At 52.7% G+C, this 14,461-nt stretch overlaps 1 protein-coding gene across 1 annotated transcript in view; it reads left to right on the plus strand.

The window, feature by feature from the left end:
* RYR1 (ryanodine receptor 1) overlaps positions 1-14,461 on the plus strand; it is a gene marked incomplete at its 5' end in the record, with an annotated part of 110,743 nt that overhangs the window by 37,429 nt on the left and 58,853 nt on the right. Inside the window, 20 exons of the mRNA XM_080828544.1 lie at positions 822-1,088; positions 1,424-1,624; positions 1,955-2,066; positions 3,760-3,906; positions 4,929-5,202; positions 6,181-6,298; positions 6,390-6,522; positions 6,891-6,985; positions 8,019-8,154; positions 8,396-8,582; positions 8,674-8,782; positions 9,169-9,289; positions 9,392-9,561; positions 11,254-11,474; positions 11,568-11,658; positions 12,590-12,730; positions 13,131-13,294; positions 13,415-13,493; positions 13,764-13,853; positions 14,287-14,427. Coding sequence (XP_080684670.1) covers positions 822-1,088; positions 1,424-1,624; positions 1,955-2,066; positions 3,760-3,906; positions 4,929-5,202; positions 6,181-6,298; positions 6,390-6,522; positions 6,891-6,985; positions 8,019-8,154; positions 8,396-8,582; positions 8,674-8,782; positions 9,169-9,289; positions 9,392-9,561; positions 11,254-11,474; positions 11,568-11,658; positions 12,590-12,730; positions 13,131-13,294; positions 13,415-13,493; positions 13,764-13,853; positions 14,287-14,427 — 2,997 coding nt within the window. The remainder of the gene's footprint in view (positions 1-821; positions 1,089-1,423; positions 1,625-1,954; positions 2,067-3,759; positions 3,907-4,928; positions 5,203-6,180; positions 6,299-6,389; positions 6,523-6,890; positions 6,986-8,018; positions 8,155-8,395; positions 8,583-8,673; positions 8,783-9,168; positions 9,290-9,391; positions 9,562-11,253; positions 11,475-11,567; positions 11,659-12,589; positions 12,731-13,130; positions 13,295-13,414; positions 13,494-13,763; positions 13,854-14,286; positions 14,428-14,461) is intronic.

A 14,461-nucleotide genomic window follows, 5' to 3' on the forward strand; every position in this document is an offset into this window, starting at 1 on the left:
TTAACCCACTGAGCCACCCAGGCACCCTGCATGTATCTTTTCATTCACATACCCATCTAATGTCTCATCCATGTATCCATCCACCCAAGTTTTCAAGCGCAGACCTATCCACCCATCCATCATCCAACCATCCCACCCTACCCCCTGGCTATTTACCCATTTATCTGTTTTCCCATCCACTCATTAACATACTCATGCACTTATCAAATCATCCATCCACCTACCCACCTATCCAGACATTATATATCCTGTCATTCGTCCACCCATCCACCTGTCTCTTCCTCTACCTTTATCTCTCCATCCTTTATCTGCCCACAAATTTCTCTCCCCTTCAAACCTCTACTCATCTGTTAATTCAGCCACACAGTCCTCCCTCCACATCTCCATCTCTTTCCCCACTGGTTTTCTGTTTCTTTTGCCCACTCTCCCTCCATCTGTTAGCATCTTCATTATGTTTACTGAGTTCTAGCATATACTGGGAGCTATGAGGGCATCCCATCAGGGCAGGGTGTGTCCTGTTCCAGAGTCACATATGCTCAAGCTTAGGAGAAAGGGCATTTACTAGTGAAGGGAGAGGTGCTCATGTTTAGCTATGTGGTCTGGGCCAAGTTAGGCGGTACACAGGCTGTGGATCTGGGAAGATTTTAAGGAGGATGAATAGTAGGGCAGGGGGATGCCATTTCTTTGTGTAGGAAGAATCATATCTAGCCCATGCAGAAATGAATCTGACATATGCAGGAGAAGCAGGTTGGGGAGCTGAGGCTGGGACTCGATTTGCAGGTCTTGTGGGCACAGGGAAGGACCCAGTCTTTGTCCTGTAGGTGATGGGCATCTTTGCCGATGAGGACGTGAAACAGATCTTGAAGATGATTGAACCTGAAGTATTCACTGAGGAAGAAGAGGAAGAGGAAGAGGAAGAGGAGGAAGAAGAAGAAGATGAAGAGGAGAAGGAGGAGGATGAAGAGGAAGAGGCACAGGAGAAAGAAGATGAGGAAAAAGAGGAAGAGGAGACAGCAGAAGGGGAGAAAGAAGAAGGCTTGGAGGAAGGGCTGCTCCAGATGAAGTTGCCAGAGTCTGTGAAGTTACAGGTGGGCTGGTTCTTCCTCTTCTCCAGCCTCCCCCTACCTGGGCTGGGAAACAGAGGGTCTGATGGGGCATGAGTCTGGACTTTGTCTCAAGGAAGTGGGGAGCTGTGCATGTGCCACAGATGATTGGAGTGCTGCTGATCTCAAAAGATCTCTCTGGTTACCATGTGGCAGGTGGATTTAGAGAGATAAGACCATGGAGGAGGCTGGCTTAAAGGTCCAGGCAGGAAATGATGGTGTCAGATAGGGCAGGGCCATGGAGAGGGGAGAGGAAGCAAGAAGCGTTTCAAGGATGATCTCATCACCATCGTTCCTACTGCCTGGCTGTCCTCCTACAGATGTGCCACCTGCTGGAGTATTTCTGTGACCAAGAGCTACAGCACCGGGTGGAATCCCTAGCAGCCTTTGCGGAGCGCTATGTGGACAAGCTCCAGGCCAACCAGCGGGACCGCTATGGCCTTCTCATGAAAGCCTTCACCATGTCTGCAGCTGAGACTGCGCGACGTACTCGCGAGTTCCGCTCCCCACCCCAGGAGCAGGTACTCTGACACTTGACCCCAGCTGGCATTACTGTCCAAACCCCAACTTCAGCCTCTCCCTGTACTGGTGGTACGACATCTTTAAACTCGTGCCTGGCCTCTGACCTTATTGATATCATTATCTCTTACTCTTCTACTTCTCTCTGAACCAGTCTGAGCTCTCAGTCACTTCAGACGGACACTGACTCCTTTCAGACCTCTAGTTTCTCAGATAGTCCTCACCAGCTCAGAACCTTAAACAGGGACTCCCAATTCGACCTTTGATCCTTGACCTTGGAGTTCCTGCTCTTGGGCCTCTGAGCCTTTTTCTAACTTTTGACCTTCCTCTAGATAAACATGCTGTTGCACTTCAAAGATGGTGAGGATGAGGAAGAGTGTCCTCTCCCTGAAGAGGTCCGACAGGATTTGCTCGAATTTCATCAAGACTTGCTGGCACACTGTGGTAAGAGAGATGAGAGAATCCATCTCCCAGACTTTCTCTTGAGACCTCTCCTAAAGTTTCCCTAAGATTTCTTGATCTTAAATATGTACAGTATTGGTGCAATGTAACTTTTGCTTGAATGAAATAACATGTTAATGAATGAATGAATGAATGAATGAACAGACATATTAGTGAACAGATGAGTGGAAGGATAAGTTTGTATGGGTATTTGAGTGGATTATACATGGATGGGTGACTACAGGCACGTGACTAATGAGTGTGTAAATTGGTGGATAGAGAGATGAATGAGTAAAGAAATGGGTGAAGAGATGGCTGGGTGGATGGATGGATAACGGGAAGGATGATGATGGTCGGATGGATGGATAGGTGGATCATTGAAAATTGGATGGAGAGGTGGTTGGGTGGCTGGAAGGATGAAGGGATAACCTCCATTGTTTCTGATAATAAGTCAGTTAATAATCTTACTAAGATTCTTTTATATGTGGTTAGTGGTTTTTCTCTGGCTGACTTTCAAGTTTTCCATGTGCCTTTTCTTTGAAACAGTTGGGTAGGATGTATCTAGGTGTGGCGCTCTCTGATTTTATCCTACTTGGAGTTTGTTAAGATTCTTGGAAGTGTGGATTAATATTTTACATCAAATTTGGGACTTTGGGGCTACTATTTCTCCAAGTATTTTCCCTACTGTTTCTCATCTCTCTTTTTGGGACTCCCCTTTTGCATGTATTGATTGGTTGATTGATTGATTTGATGGTGTCCCACAGGCTCTGAGGCTCTGTTATTTTTTCTTCATTCTTTTTTGCTCTTCAGACCAGATAACCTCTATTGTCCTACCTTAAAGTACCCTGATTCTTTCTCCCACCAGCTCAAATATGCTGTTGTACCCCCCTAGTGATTTAAAATTTCAGTTTTTGTACTTTTCAGCCCCAGAATTGCTATATGGTTATTTTTATGTGATCTACCTCTTTAATACTATTCTCTATTTGGGGAGTCATTGTCATCATACTTCTCTCTCTCTCTCTCTCTCTCTCTCTTTTTTAAAGATTTTATCTATTTACTTGACACAGAGAGAGAGAGAGAGAGAGAGAGAGATCACAGGTAGGCAGAGAGAGAGGGGGAAGCAGGCTCCCCGCTGAGCAGAGAGCCCGATGTGGGGCTCGATCCCAGGACTTTGAGATCATGACCTGAGCCGAAGGCAGAGGCCTAACCTACTGAGCCACCCAGTCGCCCCCATACTTCTCTTTAATACTTTAGACATGGTTTCCTTTAGTTCTTTGGACCTATTTACAATAGTTTATTATTTTTTAAAGATTTTATTCATTTATTTGACAGACAGAGATCACAAGTAGGCAGTGAGGCAGGCAGAGAGAGAGAGGAGGGGAAGCAGGCTCCCTGCGAAACAGAGAGCCTGATGTGGGGCTCGATCCCAGGATCCTGGGATCATGACCTGAGCCGAAGGCAGAGGCTTTAACCCACTGAGCCACCCAGATGCCCCTACAATAGTTAATTTAAAAGACACTTAAAATGCTTCGAAGGATGAATAAATGAACAAACATACGAACATATGGAGAAATAAATGAAAAACCCAAGAATTCACACCTGAAGGAGGAATGAATGAACCAGTCATCAAAGAAGTGAATGAGTAGATGAATAAACACACAGTTGAATGACACCCTCTCCCTTCAACCAACTCTAGGAATTCAGCTGGAGGGGGAGGAGGAGGAACCAGAGGAGGAGGCCACCCTGGGCAGCCGCCTGATGAGCCTGTTGGAGAAAGTACGGCTGGTGAAGAAGAAGGAGGAGAAACCCGAGGAGGAACCACCAGCTGAGGAGAGCAAACCCCGTGAGGACTGGGGACTTTAGGGTGGGGACAGGGATGGGGCAGGCACTGTTGGCAGGGCTGGCGAATACTGTAGGGGGAAAGAGTCACAATCTCTGCCTTCCAGGAGTTTAGCATATTATGACAGATATGCATATACATATACTTACCATGTCAGGTGGCCATGGGGACTAAGAAGAAAAATAAAGGTGAGTGATAGAAGAGAGAGGGATGAAGGTGGAGGGGTCAGAGCTGGGGAGTGAGGTACACAAAGATCTGGGGAAGATCATTGGTACAAAGGGAATAGCCAGAGCCAGTGCAAAGGCCCTGAGGCAGGAACATACTTGGTGTGCTTAAAGGCCAGTGTGGCTGGAGCACAGCAAGCAAGGAGAGAGGGGCAGGAGATGAGGTCAGAAGGGGCAGGGCCAGATTGCGTAGCACTGAAAGGTTATGAATTGACACCATCATTCAGTACCAGTACATGGAGGCTTCTCTTAACCCTGAAACATGGGAGACATCTATCTTTTCTCCCAGAAATCCTGGGAAGGAGAAGGGTTGGGAGAGAAAGAGAGACAGAGAGAGAAACAGATGCTGGATGTAGGAGATATGAGTCCCAGGGAGATGGCCAAGGAAAATAAAACAGTTCATTTTGACATCATTTCCAAATGACACCAAAGTCCACAGGTTTTCTTTGTGTCTGTTGCCTCTCTTGATGAAAAATCAACAGTATTTACAGAACAAGGGGAATTACGATTTCAAAGGTGCATTATATATTCTAAAGGTGCTTATAATATACTCTGGTATTTTGAAGTGATACATTTTCTTTTTCCTCTTGAAAGCTTTAGGGGGCCCTTACTGTCTAGGTATTAGGGTGAAGAGAACAGGGAAGCTATCAGCACAATAAAAAAAAATCCTCTCACTTCTGGCAGGTAGAGGGTCGGAGCGTTAGTAACTGAGCAGCCCTCTGGGAGGAGGAGCCCTTTCTGCATTGTTCGTGCTCAAGGCCCTGACCTGACGGTGTCCCGACACTTACGTTCCCTTCCCAGAGTCACTGCAGGAGCTGGTGTCCCACACAGTGGTGCGTTGGGCTCAAGAGGACTTCGTGCAGAGCCCTGAGCTCGTTCGGGCCATGTTTAGCCTCCTGCACCGGCAGTACGATGGGCTCGGGGAGCTGCTGCGTGCCCTGCCCCGGGCGTACACCATCTCCCCGTCATCCGTGGAAGACACCATGAGCTTGCTTGAGTGCCTCGGCCAGATCCGGTCCCTGCTTATCGTGCAGATGGGTCCCCAGGAGGAAAACCTCATGATCCAGAGCATTGGGTGAGCCCCTGCCCCCTCCCTGGATTTTGCATATTCCCCCGGAAGGAGGGGAGCCTTCCTAGCTCGGGCTTGTCCCCCTGGCTCATGTCCCCTGAATGCAATAATGGCTCCTTCCGCCACTTCTGCCCCATCCTTGGGGTGATATACTTCTCCCAACAGCTAGCCCATCTCCCTGGCTCATGTCCCCTCCCTTCCCCTTTCCATCCAATTCCTGGGGTATCAGCTCTTACTCACCTGCAACTCTTGGCACAAGATTTACCCTCTTTGAGCTTTTCAGTGTTCATCTCCAAGCTGGGGAAGAGCCATGGCTACCTCGTAGAGTCATGATGAGGCTTCCATGGGCTCAGGCACATCATAATCCTATTGATAATGGCAATGATGGTATTGGGCGCTCACTCAGTGTCAAGGGTGCCTCATTCATTCACTCAGCAAGCATTCATTGAGCACCTACTCTGTGCCAAGCCCTTTCTAGGCACTTGAGGAATACAATGTGTAACGTGGTTAAGGATCCCCGCCCCAGGGGATCTATGGATCTATGCCTCAGTTTCCTTTTCTGTAAAATAGGAATAATTATAGTTCCTGACTTCCAGAGTGGACATAAAGATTGAATGGGTTCAGATCCGTAAAGGGGGATGGTGCCAAGCATGAAGGAAGAACTCAATAAATGTGTTTTTTTTTTAAAGATTTATTTATTTATTTGACAGAGAGATCACAAGTAGGCAGAGAGGCAGGCAGAGAGAGAGGGGGAGGCAGGCTCCCCACTGAGCAGAGAGCCCAATGCAGGGCTCAATCCCAGGACCCCGAGATCAGGACCCGAGCCGAAGGCAGAGGCTTTAACCCGCCGAGCCACCCAGGCGCTTTGAGCTTAGTAAATGTTGACTGTTTATCCCAGTGGACTCTCCCAAGGGTCTGGGGGCTCTCCCTGGGCTTGGACCCCACCTGGCCCCTGGCAACCCCATGTACTCTACCCATTCACAGGAACATCATGAACAACAAAGTCTTCTACCAACACCCGAACCTGATGCGGGCCCTGGGCATGCACGAGACGGTCATGGAGGTCATGGTGAACGTCCTCGGGGGTGGTGGCGAATCCAAGGTAAGAGGCCTGTGGGGGCTGAGGAGCTCAGGGCAGGGGGCCATGGTGTGGGGGCTGGCAAGCACTAACCACCAGCCCACTCTGCCCCCAGGAGATCCGCTTCCCCAAGATGGTGACAAGTTGCTGCCGCTTCCTCTGTTATTTCTGTCGCATCAGCCGGCAGAACCAACGCTCCATGTTTGACCACCTGAGCTACCTGCTGGAGAACAGTGGCATCGGCCTAGGTGAGAACACCAGAGCCCGGGCTGGGGCGCTGTCCCCTACGGCCCACTCTTGGAGGTCCATCCACACATCCGTCTCTGCTGGCTCACTCACTTATTCAGTCATTCAGCAAACACTCACTCTTAACCCATCCCTAGGCTGTGGCCCTGTGAGGAGCAGCCCTGGGGATACTCAGACAGCCCTGGCCCTCATGGCACAGCACGGGAGACAGACAGTGACAGCCCAGAGCGGTCAGGCCAGAGGAGGCACCTGACCTAGGCTGTAAAAGGGGTGATCAAGGAGGGCTTCTGGGAGGAGGTGAGACAGACAGCAGTGAGACTGTCAACTACGCATCTCTGAAGAGCATTCTCCCCACCTCTTGCCCGCACAGGCATGCAGGGCTCCACGCCTCTGGATGTGGCAGCTGCCTCCGTCATCGACAACAACGAGCTGGCCTTGGCATTGCAAGAGCAGGACCTGGAGAAGGTGCGGGAGCAGGAGGCCTGGCCCCTACCTGGTCCCTTGGGGCACCTGCTGATTTGGGACCCATGACTTAAATTCTCTGGGCATCTGTCTCCTCATCTGTAGAATGAATATAATAATAGAATAAGGTTATCCTCGGGATAAAATGAGTTAATCCATGAAAGCATTTATAAAATGATAAGCACTCAAGAAGAGTTATCTGGTATTATAGTATTACTCATTCAACAACTATTTCCCGAGTACCTGCTTTGTACCAGGACCTGTCCAAGGCAGTAGGGGTGTGACAGTTAGTGAGACAAGCAAAAATCCTTGTCCTCACGAGACTGACATTCTAGTTGGGAAGATGCATAATAAATAAGATGAGTAAGTAAAATACATTGTGTATTGGCTAGTGACAAGAGTTAAAATGAAAAAAGTGAGCTGGGGAGAGAAACATTGAATGTTAGGAGGGTGTCCAAGTTTAGACAAGTGTGATGAGAGATCACCTAACTGAGACAGTGACATTCAGGTAAAGCTCTGAAGGAGGAGAGGGGCCATATGGGCATAGGCGGAAGAGCATTCTGGACGGGGGAACAGCCAGTGCAAAGGCCCTGAGACGGAAGTGAACCTCATGAGTTTGAGTAATAACAAAGAGACCAAAATGGTTGGAGCAGAGGGAGTAAGGGCTTAGTGGTGGGAAGTGAGGGCAGGGAGGTGACAGGGAAGATTGGGCAGAGGGTCTTAGTGGACCACTGAGAGGGCTCTGGGTCTTACCCTCAGTGAGATGGCGCCACAGGAGTGTTCCAAGCAGGGAAGGGACACTTTGTTGGGGGTGGGGATAGACAGGGGGCGGGGATAGATGGGGAGGGAGGCAGGGAGAGCAGGGAGCCCCGGATGGTCCAGGTGAGAGATGAGGGTGGAGGAGGAGGATGACTATTTGCTGAGAGATCCAGAAATGAATCCGGCTGCAGATCTCCAGGGATGGGCAGGGACATGTGAGCCTTGGGTAGGAAATGGTGTGGGTCTGGCCTCCGGCTGAGCCCCCCTCCCCCCGCAGGTGGTGTCCTACCTGGCGGGTTGTGGCCTTCAGAGCTGCCCCATGCTCCTGGCCAAAGGGTACCCGGACATCGGCTGGAACCCGTGTGGCGGGGAGCGCTACCTGGACTTTCTGCGCTTCGCTGTCTTCGTCAACGGTGAGTCAGGAGTTGGCGGTGGCAGGGCAGGGGGCTGGGAGTACTGACCAAAGCCTCTCTGGGGCATGTGGGTCACCCCAGAGCCACAGGCGGAACCTGGGCGGGGATTCCCCAGGTGGGCGGGGCGGCAGGATGGGGGTGGGGGCTGGCGTTAATCCTGGAGGTGCTGGGTCCTGGGCTGCCAGGGTGGGGTCCCAGGGCCACGGCTCACGAGGCTCCTCGACCCCGCCGGGGCCTCCAGGCGAAAGCGTGGAGGAGAACGCCAACGTGGTGGTGCGGCTGCTCATCCGCAAGCCCGAGTGCTTTGGGCCGGCCCTGCGGGGTGAGGGTGGCTCCGGGCTGCTGGCCGCCATCGAAGAGGCCATTCGCATCTCTGAGGACCCGGCGCGCGACGGCCCAGGCGTCCGCAGGGACCGGCGGCGTGAGCAGTGAGTCTCCCGCCTCCTTCTCAGCAGAACGGGTCCCCCCTTCCCCGAGCCCCTGGCCACCTCCCCCACACCGCCCCCACTTCCCCTGCAGCTTCGGCGAGGAGCCCCCGGAGGAGAACCGGGTGCACCTGGGACACGCCATCATGTCCTTCTACGCTGCCTTGATTGACCTGCTGGGACGCTGTGCGCCGGAGATGCACGTGAGACCTAGACGTCCAAGGATAGGGAGGGGCGTGCAGGGCCAACCTTAAACCTCTTCAGTCAGGCATTCAACAGCACTGACTGAACTCTAGCTCTGTGGGGGTCTTAGATGAGGCAGTGCTGGGGACAGACACACCAGGGACCAAGACAGCCCAGGCCCAGCTCTCCCAGAACTCCCAGACCAGTGGGGGAGATTGAACAATGAGGGCCAGGGGTGGTCAGGGCAGTGGTGGAGAAGGATGGGCAGAGGAGTCTGGACCAGGAATTCTAGAATTTGCCCCACGAGGGGTTCCACTCTACCTGTCAGTGGGTCAGGAAGGGATGGATGGAGTAATGAGCAAATGAGGCCCAGGGGGCCGATGATGTGCCCGCTTCCCTCTTCCAGCTAATCCAAGCCGGCAAGGGAGAGGCCCTGCGGATCCGCGCCATCCTGCGCTCCCTCGTGCCGCTGGACGACCTTGTGGGCATCATCAGCCTCCCACTGCAGATCCCCACCCTGGGCAAAGGTGCACAGGGGGCAGGACTCAGCGAGGGAGGGCTGCCACGGAGGGAGTAGAGGGGTCCGAAGAGCATCCCTGACCGCCCCCCGCCACCCTCCTGGCCCACAGATGGGGCTCTGGTGCAGCCGAAGATGTCGGCATCCTTCGTGCCAGACCACAAGGCGTCCATGGTGCTCTTCCTGGACCGTGTGTATGGCATCGAGAACCAGGACTTCTTGCTGCATGTGCTGGACGTGGGGTTCCTGCCTGACATGCGGGCAGCCGCTTCGCTGGACACGGTGAGCCCCGTAGCCACCCTCCCTGCCCCCAGAGAGGACGGGGAGATGGGTGTGGCCATAGCATCCCTGCGTCTCTTTGTTCTGGGCTTGTGTACATATCCTAGTCCTCACCCGCCCCCCCGACCCTGCAACCCACCCCCGCACCCCATCAAGATAGAAAACAAAGCCAAGATAAACCCTCAGTTCTAGGCAAGGGTGGGTGGAACTCTCCAACATCTCACCTAGCTTGCTTTCTTTCTTTCTTTTTGTTTAAAAGATTTTATTTATTGATTTGACAGAGACACAGTGAGAGAGGGAACAGAAGCAGGGGCAGGGGGAGAGGGAGAAGCAGGCTTCCCGCTAAGCAGGGGGCCGCATGAGGGTCTCGATCCCAGGGCCCTGGGATCGTGACCTGAGCTGAAGGCAGACGCGTAACAACTGAGCCACCCAAGTGCCCCACATCTTATATTTCTTATTTAAGAAATAATCATTCTTAATGAGGGCTCAACACCAAGGAGACAGACTTGCGTACAACAGCAACAATAATAGTTATATCGATATATAATAGTTACACAGTTAGATTATAGGAGGGGACACAGTCCAGTAAGATGAGGACAGAACTGACGGCTGCTGTGGCCAGTGGAGGTCCCTGGTAAGCTTGGTGAGCACTTTCAGTGAGGCGGTGGGGAAGAGCCGTACTGGAGGGGGTTTACGAGGGTTTGGCAGGTGAGGTATTGGGGACAGTGGGTGTCAACAATTCTTTAAACAAACTGGTGACGGAGGAGGCAGAGGAATGACGATAGGCTGGACAGGTGACCTTGGCCGAGAGAAGACTCTTCTTAAGATGGGAGAAATAACTGTTGGCTACTAACTGGGAAAGGGAACAGTGCAACTTGACTCTATAACTGTCTGTGTATCAGAAATACCAAGGGCAGGGGTGCCTGGCTGGCTCCATTGGTGGAGCGTGTGCCTTTTCATCTCAGGGTTGTGAGTTCAAGTCCTGCACTGGGCGTAGATATTATGTAAAAAAATAAAAAAAATCTTAAACACAGGGAAAGAAGGAAAGAAAAGAAAGACTGAGGGCAGAGGCACAAGTTAAAGGACCCCGCCAGGATGTGACCACCCAAATCCAAGATGTAGGAAACTCCAGTGGATAAATGATCCCGTTTTTCCAGCAAATAAATAGTATTAAAAAGTACGAGAAAGGAAACAATTACAGATGTGAAAAGACCTGAGACCCAGCAGCCAGATACATACACTACGGGGGCCTTCCAGGTGGCCGGATCCAAGCAATCCCAGCCAAATGTAAAGCAGATTTTGAGACAATTGGAGAAAGCTGATCGTGAATTTTGAGTGCTTGTTAATTCTGTGGGGTGTGAAAGTGGCCACCTGGGATGTGAAACAGAAGCACTTGTCTGAATGGAGATACACATTTCAATATCCATGAGTGAAGCCGTAGGTGGCTAGGGCTGTATGAAAACGTTACAGGAAGAAAAGGGGAGGTTGGACCAGTATCTGCAGAACAGTCCACTCGATAACGAGGGTTCGATCCTTGTTTCTTCCACTTCTGTATGTTTGAAATTTTGCATAGTTCGAAGTAATAATAGAGGCTGTGGGTGACACTGTTGCGCGGCGGCGGGTGGAGGGTATCCGAAGCGAGGGTCACCCCGGGAGCGCAAAGCGAGCCTGATGCCCCCCACCTCTGCGCCCCAGGCCACTTTCAGCACCACAGAGATGGCGCTGGCGCTGAACCGCTACCTGTGCCTGGCGGTGCTGCCGCTCATCACCAAGTGCGCGCCGCTCTTCGCGGGCACCGAGCACCGCGCCATCATGGTGGACTCCATGCTGCACACGGTGTACCGCCTGTCCCGCGGCCGCTCGCTCACCAAGGCGCAGCGCGACGTCATCGAGGACTGTCTCATGGCGCTCTGCAGGTGGGGCGGGGGCGCGGGCGGAGCTGCGTGGGGGCGGTGAGGGGTGCGGCCGGCCTGGGGGTGAGCCCCCGTCCCTGGTGCGTGTCCCCGCAGGTACATCCGGCCGTCCATGCTGCAGCACCTGCTGCGGCGCCTGGTGTTCGACGTGCCCATCCTGAACGAGTTCGCCAAGATGCCGCTCAAGGTGAGGGCACGCCCTCTTGAGCCTGCGCCGCCCTGGGGCCTCCGGGCTCCGGTGTCCCCCACCGCCCAGCCCAGTGAACCCGCAGAATGCGAGGGCAGCGTCCCCACGGGAACCTCTCCGGCGTTCTCACTGGCATACTAGAATTTCCAGGACGGCCGCGTGGCGTCACGGGTGCCTCTGCCACTCCCTCATTGGCGCTTGGTTTGCCTAACGGGGAGCCAGGCCTCGCCTAAATTAGCGCACGTTTGCAGGGAGTACACAGCTTTTCCTAATCAGCACGCTTATGCGCAGGCGCAGACCCGTACCTTGCTCTTTTCAAATGAATGCATTGATTTGAACAAATACCACCCCAACTGTTCGGAATATCTGCATGGTCTCTCCTATAATTTTTTTTTTCTTTTCTTTTCTTTTCTTTTCTTTTTTTTTTGCCTGCTGGTTTGCATAAGGAGATACCTCCAACTCAGATATCCTGACTGTTTTACATAATACATCTAAACCAGCCCCTGCTTCAATGGATATGGACGCCCTGTTCCCAATCACCATATATTTGCATGGGGTTCTGCCCAGGTTTGTTTGCCGTGGTCATTCATGGGCGCACAGATCACTCCGTCCGTCTGTCCATTCACACTTTGCACACAACTATACCTATGGATTGATATTAGCGCTCTTGTTTGTGTAAAGCAACACCAGACAAATCCAGTTCTGTCTGAATGGCAGTTCGGACTCTAAACTGGAAGGATAAATTTACATAGTAAATGGGCCCAGGCCACTCCCCAAGAAGCGTACCATTTTCCCTCATTAGCATCATCTGCACAATCCAGATCGCCTTTGTAATTTAAAGGCCTAGGCACCCCTGGCCTCCCTGACCTTTCTTTTGCCTGCCATCTACTCTGTGCCTCTCATCTGTGTGTCCCCTCTTGCTCCCGCCCAGCTCCTCACCAACCACTATGAGCGCTGCTGGAAGTACTACTGCCTCCCCACGGGCTGGGCTAACTTCGGGGTCACGTCTGAGGAAGAGCTGCACCTCACTCGCAAACTCTTTTGGGGCATCTTTGACTCGCTGGCGCATAAGGTCTGGGCCCGGGGTGGAGGAGGGGCTGAAAGGATCCTGTTTGGAGGGTTTGGGCCCCAAAGTTGGGGATCCCAAATGAAATTCCCAAACTTGGGGTTCAGAGAGGGATCCCCATTTGGGCAGGTTTGGATCCAGAAGAATCTATGGGTTGGGCCTCTGGTTTAATGGAAGAGGGGTTGGGTCTCTAGTTTGGGAGCTTAGAGAGGGGTGATATGGGGGTAGTTTGGAGGGTCAGGCAGGCTGAGGTTTGGGTTTCAGGGAGAGACACCATAATTGATGTGTGGGGGCCCAGGGAGGAGGGTTGATTGTTGGAGAGGTGAGTTTGAGATCCTAGGGCTCCAAGATTTGAAGGCACACCCAGACCCGCAGTGACTCCCACCCCCACCCCTGGTGTCTCCAGAAGTATGATGCAGAACTGTACCGCATGGCTATGCCTTGTCTGTGCGCCATCGCAGGGGCCCTGCCCCCTGACTACGTGGACGCCTCATACTCATCCAAGGCCGAGAAAAAGGCTACAGTGGACGCTGAAGGCAACTTCGATCCTCGGCCTGTGGAGACCCTCAAGTAAGGCCTGGGGGTAGGAGTAGGGTGGGCATTAGGGGCTGGGAGAAGGAGAAGAAGGTTTCAGACATGGAAGGAGGGGTCAGCCCCAACATCTGGCCACCCTCTGTACCTGCCCAATAGTGTGATCATCCCAGAGAAGCTGGACTCCTTCATTAACAAGTTTGCGGAGTATACGCATGAGAAGTGGGCCTTCGACAAGGTTGGCGCCGGGATCCTCCCCTCCCCAGCAACCCCCATTCCTGCTGGCCTTTCTCAAGACCCCAGCTTTCCCCCAGATCCAGGTCTTCCCTGAGGCCCCAGACTTTCCCGAGACCCCTAACTCATCCTAAGACCCCAAACCTCCCCTGGAACCCTCTGCCCCTCCAGGGACTCCCCCAGGAGTCCCCCAAGCTGCTCCCTACCCCTCATCCTTCCCCTACCCTCACCTCCATAGTGGCACTGCCCCTCCCTGTCCCCTCTCCACCTCCAGATCCAGAACAATTGGTCCTATGGGGAGAACATAGACGAGGAACTGAAGACCCATCCCATGCTGAGGCCCTATAAGACCTTTTCAGAGAAGGTGAGCAAGTTTTGGGGCCCAGTGCTATGGGTCCAAAAATGTAACCTCCAAATTTGGGTGTTCAGGGAGGAGAGAGGCTGCTCGGATCTAGCTGGAACTGCAGGTTAGGGCTCCTCCTCTGTGGACTTTGCCTCCTCATACCCCGGGCCTGTAGTTCCTTCTCTTAGAATTAGAGAGGTGGGGTTTGATTCCTTGACAATGCAACTTAACTTCTCTGAGTCTCATGTGTAAAATGGGACGAGGGTTGGTTTGGGAGCCTCTGTCACAAAGCGGGTAAGAGACCTGGGTTCGAATCCAAGCTGGACCAATTTCTCCTAGCCACGTGGTGGAGGGTTTTCCCTTCTTAGGACACCGGAGGCCAGCCAGTAAGGCTCCAACCTCCACCTCCCTCCCATCCCATCCCACCAACTCCCTGCCTTTCTGTCCACCCCAGGACAAAGAGATTTACCGCTGGCCCATCAAGGAGTCCTTGAAGGCCATGATTGCCTGGGAGTGGACGATAGAGAAGGCCAGGGAGGGGGAAGAGGAGAAGACGGAGAAGAAGAAAACGCGGAAGATATCCCAAAGTGCCCAGGTGAAGGCGGGGCCGGGGCCGGGGCCGGGGCGGG

The sequence above is a fragment of the Martes martes genome, assembly GCF_963455335.1.
Source record: "Martes martes genome assembly, chromosome: 17".
NCBI lineage: Eukaryota > Metazoa > Chordata > Mammalia > Carnivora > Mustelidae > Martes > Martes martes.